We start from the raw sequence: 13,562 nt of genomic DNA, 5'->3' as shown, positions 1-13,562 counted from the left end.
CGTTATGTTGCAAAGCATTTAGTTTTTTATGATACTGTAAGCAAACATTTTTTATATCCAATTTCCCGTAGCTCTGAATTTCCTGATTATGCATATCATTGTCCGCAATATGTCAAATAACCTAACCATCCTATTTAAAGTAGCCTAAGCTAATTGCAATGTTTCCCCAGGCCTGCGACCAGCTTTTGCAGACCCTGGAGGGCCACCTCACGCCCCAGGAGATCCGGGCCTTGGAAGTGCCAGTTCTGGAGCTGGAGTCCAAGTACGGGGAGCTCAGCGGCGCCCTCGGCCAGCAGTGCGGACTCCTGGAAGGAGCGCTACTGCAAAGCCAAGGACTACAGGACGCTCTGGAAGGACAGGCTTCTTGGATCAACCAGGCAGAGAACCAATTCAAGTGAGTGTCACAATCAATCTCATGCATCGAGTTGATTCCTGGTATTGAAGATTAATTCATTATTCATTTGAAGATTTTTATCTCGATTTTTTTATATTTCCAATTCTCAATTCAAATATTTAGCCCATTTACTTGAAGAAAACTGTGCAGACGATTTTTATACTAGGCGACAATGTCGAGCTTAAATTGGCTGCAACAGAAATGAAAAACATTTTTGAGAAGAAAATATGGAAGTCTAGGCATTTACAGGGCTTATGACTTGTCATTGGCTGGTGTATTCTTCTTGGTTAGCTGATTCATTCTGGCTGGTTTAGACTTTCATATTCCCTTCTCATAAATGTTTTCCCTCTCTGTTGCAACAAATTTAGATCTAAATAACTCCCTACGGAGGAAATCCAGCCTGTTTTCAAACATTTGGACATACCCAAAACATTGTTGAACGTCAAGCTTATTGTACATGAGATAATATGCTAGCACAAAGATTCCACGAATGTTCCATAGAGGTAAAGAACAGATTATTTCTGGTGCTTTGCACGCAGCACCGGTGAGCTGTGGGGTGGTATTTTCTCTATTAATTTTCTCGTTTATTTTCCAGGTCCCAATTCAAGCCGGCGTCTCTGATTCGAGAGCGTTTGGATGAGCAGCTGCGCGAGCATAAAATCTCCAGCGCCGACCTCGTGGGTCACCGCCCATCGCTGGAGCAGCTAGCGGCCAGCGCTCGTAGTCTACTGGCCACGGCCTCCAATGCCCGCCTGGCCACCAAGATCGACCAGAAGATGAAGGACGTCTACAACAGGTAAGAAAGAAAGAGAGAAAAATTTTCGACTTGATTTGAATTGGTTAATTACCAACGCTAAACTCTCGCTTTGAGATGAGCCAAAAATATTTTGTTTCTGTGTGTTTTATTTCATTGTCGATCCTCTCTTCCAGATATGAGAAACTTCTGGAGAAATCCAACAAGCGAGGCGAGTTCCTGGAGGAAGTTTCCGCAGAACTGAACCAGTTCTCGGGCCAGGCGACGCAGGCCGAGCAGTGGTGCGCCAAGCTCATGGACCGAGCCAACTCGTCCGAGCTGTCCAGGATGTCGCCAGAGGAGTGCCAATTAAGGATGGACCAACTGGCCGAAGAGAGGTAAAGCCCTCATTACTCCTAATTTTATTAACTATTGGCACTCAGTGGTGCGTATCTTGAACCTCGACAGAGAAAAGTGTTTATTCAAAATAATGATTATTTTTATTGTATTCATCATACGCAGGCAGACTTCGCTGATGCGCCTATATTTTGTGTGCTGCTTTTTGTCCAAGTTCTTCCTTCTTTAAAAAGCATCCAAACGGTTTTCGAATGACCGAAATGGAATGGACAACTAGGCTTGGCAATTTATTCCAGTCTGAAACTGCCCTGCTGGAAAGGAAGTTTATCTTGGGATTGAGTTGGAATTGGGGACGATAGAGCTTCCAGTTATGACCCTGTAAATTTGTGTTGGGATTCAATTGATACATCTCATGCAGGGGGCAGTCATAGTAATTATTGAGTATCATATAAGTTTATGTCAAGTTCCCTCTCTTCCGTCATTCTTCCAATGATGTAAGTCCTAGTGAATTCCTTTGTACTTTTTCCAGTAGCACACTCCAATAAAGGACTCACGTAGGTCTTTTATATTTTAAGATATATCTCTGGAGTAATATTTTGAAATGCCTTTTTAGTCAAATAAATTATTGACTCGGTTTTCTTAGCAAAAGATGTGGTGCAAGTCTCCCATTTTAAATCCATCGATATGAGAATGCCGGAACTTTTTGATGCTTTATTGTTTCTGCCCATGTGATAAGTTTTAACATGATTTTGGTATTACAGAGACTCCAGGAAGCAACTGGTGGACGAATGCTTGCGCAATGGAAAACAACTTATATCCAAGAAGGACGTAACCGACACGCAAGTCATCAGAGATAGAATGAAGGTATGATTGTATTAAGTTATAAGTAGATAAGAAGTGAAGTAATTAAAATGCTCAAACTTAGACCATTTTGAATGGATGGAAAAAGTAAAACTGGACGGAAGTTTGAGTCTAGCAGTTAATTTTACAAATTTTGGCACTCCGTTTTGAAGCTGTGATGGGCCAAACTAAGCCATAAAAAATAAATAAATTATGTATCGTATTATCATCGCTACAGTTTTTTAGGTTTCGTAATTTTTTAATTACTCCGTGCGTGATGTCACTCTTCGGTGATTTGTTTTGATTGGTGGGTTGGCTTTCCTGAACCCGAAAATCAAACACAACACTTTATCATTGGTTGACTCACGAGAACTCGTGATGTCATTCAAAGTAGTACATTTTTGAGAAACTTCGCCATATAATTCAATGCTCTAATTTTTCATCATCATCATCATCATTCCCTTTCCGCACCTAATGGTGCATAGGGCACTGCATTGGTACACCAATCGTAGTGTATCTTGATCATTTTTGTTACATAAAGGTATGATGATCAGTCTTACGCTTCAGGTACCAGTCCAGGGAGTATGAAATATTCTAGGGTGAAAACACCCTTTAAAATAAATATTTCATATCGACCATGTTGGGAATCGAACCCGAGACCTCTTGCATGGCAGGCTAACGCGCTGACCATTACACCACGAGGCCGACATCTAATGTTTACCACGTTTAAAAAACATTTTTTATATCCAACTTCCTCATTCTTTGTTCGATCTTTAGTGCTTAGAATTTTAATTTATTTATCGTGTAACATTGATTTGTGGGTATCTGCGAACTCACACACTGACAGGAACAAGGCAGCTGATGAATCGACGAAGTTGGGAGCTGATACCGCCCCACTAGGCTCAAAGCCTTTCTGTAGGTTGCTATTTATTAAAGTTATATTTGGATTCGACTTAATGTTTATTTTTTGCATCAATTTAGGGTCTGGAAGTGCAATGGAAGGATCTGATCACGTCTATGGATGACAAACAGAAATTGTCCAAACAGAGAGCTGACCAGCTGAACCAATATGAGAAATTACGAGCTCAGGTAAAATATATGCCACTTATTCTTTTTAACTAAATATCTGGGTTCTTGTGATTTACCCGAGTATTTCGATTCTCGATTGTTAATTTCTTACGAATATGTTTGTTTCTCGCTAGGTCGTGAACTGGCTGTCCAACACTGAGGAGAAGGTGAACCGCCTGCAGCCCGTAGCCGTGGAGATGGAGGTCCTCGAGAGCCAGCAGAACGAGCTGAGACCTCTCGTGAAGGAGTACCGAGACTACGGCCACCACATCGACAAGGTCAGTGGCGGTCCAATACTGAGGAGACGGTGAATCGCCTCATTCAGAATAGGACGTCCAATTAAAATGTTGCGCTTGAGAATATTTCAAATGACTATGGTAACGACGGGGTCTACTGTTGTGATGGTGCCCGGTTGATTTTCGATAGAAATTGAAGCGTCAATATTATAGAATATACTTTGCAATGAGATGATTATTGTATCTGAGGTTAATACTAACTTTGGTAAATTACGTGGTATTGAATGAGAATGTTCAGTGTCTTTTGTATATTTTTTTTTAATAGACTATTTGAAAAAAGTTTTGAAACTCAATTTGACTTAATGAATACATTATAACTGCCAAATTTCATAATACAGCAGTTTTGATGAATAATTAAAGATTATAAATAAATATCTAGTTAGAGTGCCAGTCTCCCTCCATCTGGAACAGTCTTGTGCCCTTCTGTAGACATTTGTATTAATTTAGTGACTAAATTACTCCATCTTGTCGGTTGTCCCTTAGACACTTCCCAGAAGAATAGTTTTCTCAAAACTATCAGAGTTTTCCCAAAACTATCAGAGTTTTCCCTGGAAATATGTCCAAAGAACTGCAGGATTCTTTACTCGCACTGATACAAACTGATAAATGAGAACTGAAATAACAGATGTTCGATATTCTGTGAGGAAATATCATCGCACGAAGAATTGTTAATGGTAATACTGCGATTCTTCCAAATCTTCACCAGCCGACTAACCGAGTGCTAATTTTTATTTGTTTTCCATGCAGGTGAACGAGGTCGGTTCAATCTATGACGCCCTGCTGAGAGGAGATCGTCCTGACAGTCCTCACCGCAAGCGCTCCAGCCAAACTGCCTACAGCCCTACCAAGCGCCCGTCGCAAGCGTCACGTATGTTATTTTGTATTACATTTCTTATTTCTCAAGTTCCTTAGAGCTACCCTAGACAATTCATCAACTAAAAACTGCCTCGAGTTCATGATTTGTCTTATATACTAATGCGGACAATTTTTATATAGCCACCGAAAACATCCGTTCCAAAAAACTAGTTTTTTTTGGCACAGTTAAAAAACGTTTTTGATAGAATTATTAACAAAATGACTCGCCTACAGTCTGTATCAAATGCCGCAGCGAGACTTACTTTCCGAATCTCTAAGATCAGTCATACCACTCCACTACTTCGGGAATTACACTGGCTACGATTTCCGCAGAGGGTCGAATACAAACTCTGTTGGCTTATGTATAAATCACTGTGCAACTCTGCTCCGGAATATCTAAGGGAACTATGTATTCCAGATGAACTAGCTGACTGGCGTCTCACGCTTAGATCAGCTACGTTTACGGCGAGAGGAAAAGTTATTATACCTCTACGCAAACAGCGCACTAAATTTAGTTAACGTGCATTTGCGATCGCAGGCCCTTATGGCATGGAATGCTCTCCCAGCAGAGGTGCGAGGCTGTGAAAGTGAAGTGATGTTTTGGAAAAAACTTAAAACCCACTTGTTCTCTAAATCATTTGAATAAATCCGTAGCATGTGACAACAAAATAAATTGTTTTAATTCAATTACACATCTAAAAGCTTAAATTAAATTTATTTATCTATAGAATCACTATGTAAAGCGCTCTTGAGGTATTATATTACGAAAATGGCGCTATATAAGTTATCCATAATATATATATTTTTTTTTTTCGTTAAACTAGTAACATATTTAATTGTATATTTTGTTTTTCTCATGTTATTCACTTGCTGAACACATGTTCTTGATGTTTTTTACGCGTGTTAATCATGATGTCTCCTTTTCTAGTACGTGGTGCCGACGGTCGGTCTCCCTCGCCCACTAAGAGCACCGGCTTGGGTCTCGTGAGCCCCATCAGCGCATCCGGCTCCAGTGGATTCTCTTCCAGGAGATCTAGTCAAGATGGCTTCCATTTGGACGGTAAATTATTTACACAACTCCTTCTGACCAGTTTTCTGATTACATTTTAGCATATTTTATAATATAATTTTTACTGGGTAAAAAAACAACATTCCTTCTGGTTTCAATCGGTAGAATTGGTTTTAAAGCGCCCACCCCTTTCCCAAAACTGTTCACAATGACTAATGGCTTTCTCCAGTTTTGTTTGTTCCCGAGAAAGTTAATTAATGTACGAATAAGACTTAGATTATTAATATAATGTCTAAAACAAATATAATGCCTCATAAACACATTGAAGTAAATACATTTGACCAAATCAGGAACATCAAAAATATTATTCAAATCTTTGTACAAAAAAACCGGTTCAGATATTATTCTTCTATGACTGATTTGAAGTAAATTCAATGTACATAGAGAAGATTATAGTTTATATTGTATTATTTGCTATAGTAAACACCGATTTTCGGCACTGACTGAACTGAACTGAACTGAATACACAAAAGTACATCAAATTATCAAGACAATATTGGCGAAATCCTAACACAGTTCTTAACATGACCCTATCGAACTCACTCCAAATTCCCTTTCGTCATTACACCACATTACTCCATATTATGATGTTCACATAAAAAATATTGAATCAGTTCAACATCGATTTTTAACAAAGATAGGCTGGACTTATCCAGAGACCGATATATGTATAATGAGTTAGAAACTAGCTTAAATATATCTTCTCTTCAAGTCCGTCTTAATAAATCCGACCTTCTAGTCCTATTAAAAATTCTCAACTCACTCTTTGATGCGCCTGAACTACTGAGCTCAATAAAATTAAATATCCCAACTAGAAACCTCAGACAAAACTTACTCTTTCGTATCGAAAACCATAGAACCAACTATGGTTTTCATTCCCCTACGCCCAGAATTCTTAGGTCTGCCAACAAAAATACCAGTCTTGATTTCTTTGATAACAAGTTGTCTTCTTTCAAACGATCACTGAATCAAATTCTATTATAAACACCTCTTTCCCGCTTCCACTCCCACCAAGTCTACTATATACCATTGTGTCTTTCTCCTTTCCTTTATAATAGTTTTCTATGCATAAATATGTCCTTAAAAATGCCCATTGGGCGTATATATAAATAAATATCACCCATTCACCGCACCCTCACACATTCATTCACACACGCACATGAAGACAAATGTCGCACAAATACAATTATGTAAACTAAATTTTCTTATATTTATATTATGTATTATTAGATTTTCAGTGGATTTAAATTGGCTCTAGTACTGCCAATATATTTCTACTTATTTTTTATGTAAAAATCCCAAATAAAATAAAATGTCTCTCGCAAAACCCTGACTGTCCTAATACAGCTGGCCATAAAATGTGTAGTTCATATCTTCCTAAATTTGTTCAAGTTACTCTCTCGGCTGATTCGTCTTCGGATGGTTTCTGCCCTCTCTGTTTCTGCTGAAATAGTTGAAAAGATTCTTTACGTGTCGTACTATTTTCAACGATACAATGTTTGGTTTATTTTTCTACAGAAATGTCGCCCGTACAGCAGCAACTGTCTGAAATCAACAACCGTTATAACCTCCTGGGAGTGAAGCTCTCCGACAGGCAGACTGAGCTGGACAGCGTCAAGGAGGAGGTCAGGAAACACCTGGACAGCCTCAAGAACCTCTCTCTTTTCTTGGACAAGGTAATGTTTCTTATACAAGGTTTTCTGTCATTATACTAAGGAGTAATCGAGAAACCGATGAAAATGGTACTTTGGATTGCTACAATAAATTTATACCACTCAATTTGATATAAACTTATTTGATGGCTCTATGGAATGGAATGCTCTCCCAGCAAAAGTTCAAAACTGTAAGAAAAAAGATATGTTTCTGAAAAAACTTTGAACTGGCCTGTTATTTTAATGTTCTCATTTGAGATTCATCACTATCAAATCAATCTCCAATTTTTTGGACATTATCAAACTAACTGAAATATTTACAAGGTCTTCTTATATACTATCAATAATTGCTGTTTAATGATAAGGGTGCGTTATAGTGATAATAGTTTAAGGGGGGGGTATTTATTTATTAACTATTGAGGATTTTTATACACAGTTTTTCGGGGCCAGATTGCGAAACTTCAGAGGAACATTCCATACGGGAAGCTTAAAAAAAAATCCTAATAAAATTTGTCCAAAAATTCATTATGAATTTTTTTTTTCTTTAATCCCAAAATGGAGTAAATCTTTAATTTCTCGGACTAGCGTCCCTTCCGCAAACCCCTACCCCTCCTCTACAAAAAAAAATGAGATAAAAACGTATTTGACTAACGAAGCGATACGCACCTGGGGTGGTATCGACTGTGGAATCATCTCCCATCCACCATCAAAGATGTTACTACATTATCTCTGTTTAAATCACGTCTGAAGAAACATCTCCTTTCTCTTCCTTAATCTCTCCTCCTTTCCTTTTTCCTCTTTCCGCTTTTTTCCTTTTTCCCATTGAGTAATAGTTTTGATTTAAGGTAATTTATAAACAAATACGTTTATTTCTATTTTTATATATTTTTCACTTTTTAATCTTTTTATTTTTTTTTTTCTATTGAATATGTTCTGTAACTTGAATTATAAAAATAAAACTTTTATTTTATTGGTTGGTTGGAAGAAATTGCCATTTGGCAATAAGCCCGCCAATGTACAAATAACATTATGTACAAAAAGTTAAATAAATAAATAAATATCCCGAACCACTCTCGTGGCATGGGCGAGCACAAAAACTGCTCTCTCGTGCCACGAGAGTGGTTCAGGATACCACCCCTGGGTATAGCGGCTGAGTAGGAAAGGGGTGGGGGTTTGTGGAGGGACTGCTTGTCCGAGAAATTAAGGATTTACTACATTTTGAAATCATTTTTTTTTTTAATTGACTTTTTGGAATTTTTTTATAAGGATTTTTTTTAAAGCTTACCATGAGAAATGTTCCTCTGAAGTTTCGGGGTCTGGCCCTGAAAAACCATGTATAGACCAAGAAAAGTAAAGTAATTAAAAGTCAATTAGGGTGTACTGAATGCATTTTATTATTTTATTATACTTAGTTAGGGTATACTATATACCCAGTATACCCAAATTGATTTTTAATTACTTAACTTTTCTAGGTCTATACAAAAATCCTTAATACATATTAAATACCTATAAAATTAAACAGCGATTATTGTTAGTATATAAGGATACTTTGTAAATATTTAAGTCAGTTTGAAAATGTCTTCTTCTTCTTCGTTTTTTTCCTGGCCTTTTCACTTCTCAATTCGGGTGTTCTGGCCAGTGTCGAGTATTTTTGTTTTTTACATATATACACATGTTTTAGTAATATAATATGTACCTAACAAGACGAAACGCGTCACATATATTTAAAAAAAATGAAAGCAGAATTAAATCCAATAAAAGTGTTTTATTTTGGATACCGTACCAAATTCTGCATACACATTAAATACTGAATGATAATGATATACATTAATATAAATAATAACATTCATAGATTTATTTTAGTAGGGGAATGTGAAAGTATATGCATTTACAAGACCTCTCTTCTCAAATTTGATTGGAAAGTGTGTTTCTGCAGGTACAGAGGCAGCTGCCCAAGGACACCGTTCCCAATACCAAGGAAGAGGCTGATAAGACCAACAAGCAGGTCCGCGCAGTTCTCGAAGACATGTACGAAAAGCAGAGCCTGCTCGATTCCACCAAGAGCCAGGTATTTATTAATTTTTGGAACAGTAACAAAATATATTAGTATCGAGAATAGGTGTCGAAGATGACTGTTTGTCGGCAGTGAAAGCACTCTCTCCACAAACCAGAAAACTGTTTTAACGACCGAGGGTTTTCCTATCAGATTCGCTCGTACTAAAATCTTTTTTTTTGAATTTCAATTTTAATTTAATTTAACTCGGTTGCTTCACTGTTCTTTTCACTGTAAGTTTGGCTAATTATAATAAATATTGTCATTCTTCCTCGTGACCAAATTGTAATTACACAAACAGTAGCAAAAATTGTTTAATTCACTTGTAAATTCCAGTTACAAAACCCCATTTCCATTACGGTATTTTATTTCAATTAAGATTACTATTTTGAAAAATTACTTAACTTTGACACCCTTCATACGAGTCACCAAGATTAATTCAAAATACAATTAAAAACACAATTTAAAATACAATTAATTATTTTAAATCCATTTCATATATTTTTATCAGTATTCGTAGTATGTAATATTTCCCTATTGTGTATTTAAATTTGAGTATCAAATATTCAAGGTTTTTTTTCCTCTCATTCTGGACTTGTTGATGACTCGACACATGTTTCTTGTTATCAGGTTAAGGAGTTGATCCGACGCAAAGCGGGAGTTATCGGAGCCGATCGTCTTCAAGATGAAATGGAAGATGTCGCCAGTAGGTGGAAGAAACTCAATGACGCCTGCAAGGACAAGTAAGTATCTATAATTCAGCACCTAAATGAGAAAAAAAAATTAAAAACATTTTAATGGTCGCTAGATTTTTTACACTCTGCATGCGCAAGATATGCTGTCATCCAGATCTATCTGTTAAATTTATAAATGCGAAAGTGTATTTGTTTGTTTTTGTTGTCTTCACGTCTCAACGGAGCGACCGATTGACATTTTTTGCATAAGGATAGCCAGAGATGTGATAAGCAAAATAGGATACTTATTTTTTATCGCAAATTAAAAAAGTAGATTGAAAAATATATATAATAGAGTAGGTGGTAACGGGGGATGTCAAAAATAATAACAAAATATCTGTAGCAATAATCCTTTAAAAATTCTCATTGCTTTTTTATTTTCGTCAGGATTAAGATGATGGAAGAAATGAAGGACTTCCTGGATACTCACGATAGCCTGGTCTCGTGGCTCGGAGCCAAGGATCGTATGATGGCCGCTCTCGGACCGATCTCTTCAGATTCTAGAATGGTCCAAACTCAAGTACAACAGGTACTCTTTTTACATTTTTTTTCTATTTTATAAAACAAAAAACTTATTTTATTTTATTTTATTTGGGATTTTTACAGCTATTACATAAACAAAATAAGTAGAAAAATCTTAACAATGCTAAAGCCAATTAAAAAAATCCACTGTAAATATAATGACACACAATATATAGGAAAAGAAGTTTAGTAATTGTATTCGTGTGACGTTTGTATTCATGTGTATGTGAATGTGTGTATGCGTGAATGAATGGGGGAGAGGATACATGTGCGTGTGGGAATGAATGAGGGAGAGGGTGCGTGTGTGTGGGTGTGGGTGCGTAAGTATAAAAAAATAATTGTTTAAAACTTGTAATTGTATTAAAAATGGTACAATAAAGAGCTTAGTAAAAAGTTAGAAACCTTTTTGTCAAAATTCAAATCAAGAAATGATATAAATTGTATTTTTTTTTTTAAAGTATGTTAAATTTCAAAACCGTATTATGAAAAAAAAAAGCATTTTATTTTATAATTTAACTGATACACATCGAATGAATAATGTGCGACGAGTCCTATACAATACGGTAGGTAACCACAAAATGCAGTAAATACGAAATAATTACAACAATAAAATAAGGTTTGACGATACGCGAACGTTGATTCAAAATAAACACACATATGCATATTAAATGCACCTACATATATATAAATAAGAATAACAAATAAGTTTGATAGAAATGATTCGGATTATAAAAATCAGGTGTCACAAACAGTTGGCCCGCAGTACGGGGATACATAATTATACTAATTATATTAAATTACTACCAATTTAGTTGAAGTAACCTAGCACTCTCTTTCCATGACCCACTTGTATGCAGATTTTTAAACTATATGCTAAACTGTATGTCCTAGTCCTAATCTATTTGTCTAAATATATAAAGTATTGATATTAATTTCGTTCGTTAATGTCGTTGTATCTCAGGTGCAAGTTCTGCGCGAAGAGTTGAGAACCCAGCAGCCGCAGCTGTCCCACCTGGAGGAGGTCGGAGCCTCGGTGCTGGAGAGGCTGAAGCCGAGGTCGCCCGACCACACTCGCGTCGCCGGAAAACTGTCCGCTCTACAGGCCAGATGGGCAGATCTCCTCAACAGGTCTGTATCTCTATCAGATGTAATCTCACCCGTGTCGATAAAAGTTTCAACTCTTTAACTTCACAAACATCGACGGATGAAATTGAAGGAATTTAGATGTTCAAATATAGGCAGAATGGTGAATGTTACACAGTGTGTAAAGTGACCACTCAAACCAGCCAATGAAAGGTCATAAGCTCTGTGGAGCCCTAGACTTCTATATTCCGTTCTCTAAATGTTTTTCATATCTGTTGTAATATTTTCATCCTAACAGCTCCCTGGGGGGGATGAATCTAGTAATTGTCTACAAGAATTTGGACAAACTCAAAACATTGTTAATACATTTTTGTCTGTCTTCGAACAGTCAGTATCGTAGTTAGAATATGAATTTAATAAATTTATGTATGTACATATAATAAGAAATAAATAAAAAATATTATTAATTGTAACTGCGATAGGATATGTTAGTTCATTAACTTGTTTGAAGACCGGAAGAACCAATTATAATCGGGTAAATAAAAGCGGTTGCCACTCCTCCACCGACCATTCTATTCTATCTGAAAAGAGACCACTAGACCTCTAGATTGGATCTGGGTGATTGGAGAGGGCTTACAATGCATGAAATGATAACTCAAAATTTTAATTGTTTGGTATTAAGGCTGGACGCCCGGGCCGAATCTCTCGGTGCCGCTGTGGACACGACCAGGGAGTTCGACGCCGGACTCACCCGTCTCCGCGACGCTCTACAGACCATCTCCGACAACTTGGACGACCTTCCGCTGGAGAAGGACTCCGAGGAACAGCTCAGGAAGATAGAAGTACGTAGTTATGATGCTTCATTCCTGAATAGCTATGTTTCTCAACACATGCTGCCTTACTAGAGAGTGTAATCTTTATGACCACATTTGATCGCAAAATCTTCATTTAATCCGCAATATTACGGTTTTCCCCTTCAAAGTAATCACCATCGGATATAATACTCTCATGACAACGTTTTATCCAATCCTCAAAACATTTTTGGAAGGCCATTTTTGATTTGGTCTTAGTTACATCAGCGATTCACTCTTTATTTTCTCTATGGTAACAAAATGTCATCCTTTCATAATCTTCTTCATCAAAAAGTGATTCTGCAATTCAGAATCGTTTTTTCAAAACAGAACATGGCGATTTGGGTTTTTGAAAAAAAAAATAAAGCCAGAATCGAGACGCATCGATTACCCGAAATTAAAACTCCCCAAACCATGCTAAAAACTGACTGAAACTGAAGTCTTTTCATTTTTTTAAAACACAATATTTTATCGTGTGTAATTAATCCGTAATTTCAATCTTAATATAATATAAATTATGAATAAGATTACCTTCAGGCTGAGTTGTAAGGTATAATTTTTTAAAACAAAGATTGTTCACGCAATTTGGCTCGAATCACAAAAACCCTCTCCTGAAAAATCACGTTTTAAGCTGATGTCGAGTTTTTAAAAAATAGTCCTTAATTTGTTTGGTTTTGTGGAGGATGCCATCAATAGTTGATTTTCTTGGCTGTCCACGCCTCCAAGTGAGGGATATCTCTATAGTCCTTACAGGGCACTGCAGAGTGAATAAACACTTTGCTAGAATGAATCTTTTGAATCATCTAGATGTAGGTTCTACAGAGCAGATGATAAAACACCCATACACATTATATGTCAATGTGATGCTTTATGCCACAAAAAAGCAACACTCGTTAAACCTAAGGATGTGAAAGCGCTCACCCTCTATCTAATAGCCTGATGCTTTAAGGACCTGGGCTTGGAGGGGGAGATTAAGCAATAAACATGAAAGCACCTGCTCTTCACTCGTAGCCCGGTTACTTAAGGACTCCGCTTGGAATGTGAGAATCAACTTA

General features: G+C 36.9%; 1 protein-coding gene across 4 annotated transcripts in view; it reads left to right on the top strand.

The window, feature by feature from the left end:
• Nucleotides 1-13,562, top strand: part of shot (dystonin-like protein short stop) — a 495,344-nt gene that overhangs the window by 395,671 nt on the left and 86,111 nt on the right. For all 4 annotated transcript variants that reach the window (XM_088229644.1, XM_088229645.1, XM_088229643.1 and 1 more), the window contains 14 exons: nucleotides 171-394; nucleotides 990-1,190; nucleotides 1,325-1,525; nucleotides 2,246-2,348; nucleotides 3,306-3,413; nucleotides 3,527-3,670; nucleotides 4,436-4,556; nucleotides 5,472-5,603; nucleotides 7,131-7,288; nucleotides 9,201-9,332; nucleotides 9,948-10,060; nucleotides 10,439-10,580; nucleotides 11,535-11,701; nucleotides 12,339-12,498. In XM_088229644.1, coding sequence (XP_088085770.1) covers nucleotides 171-394; nucleotides 990-1,190; nucleotides 1,325-1,525; nucleotides 2,246-2,348; nucleotides 3,306-3,413; nucleotides 3,527-3,670; nucleotides 4,436-4,556; nucleotides 5,472-5,603; nucleotides 7,131-7,288; nucleotides 9,201-9,332; nucleotides 9,948-10,060; nucleotides 10,439-10,580; nucleotides 11,535-11,701; nucleotides 12,339-12,498 — 2,106 coding nt within the window. The remainder of the gene's footprint in view (nucleotides 1-170; nucleotides 395-989; nucleotides 1,191-1,324; nucleotides 1,526-2,245; nucleotides 2,349-3,305; nucleotides 3,414-3,526; nucleotides 3,671-4,435; nucleotides 4,557-5,471; nucleotides 5,604-7,130; nucleotides 7,289-9,200; nucleotides 9,333-9,947; nucleotides 10,061-10,438; nucleotides 10,581-11,534; nucleotides 11,702-12,338; nucleotides 12,499-13,562) is intronic.

Source organism: Micrasema longulum, unplaced genomic scaffold (assembly GCF_059751315.1).
Source record: "Micrasema longulum isolate JH-2025_06_02 unplaced genomic scaffold, ASM5975131v1 h1tg000691l, whole genome shotgun sequence".
NCBI classification, from domain to species: domain Eukaryota; kingdom Metazoa; phylum Arthropoda; class Insecta; order Trichoptera; family Brachycentridae; genus Micrasema; species Micrasema longulum.
This window is presented reverse-complemented; position numbering and strand designations above follow the sequence as displayed.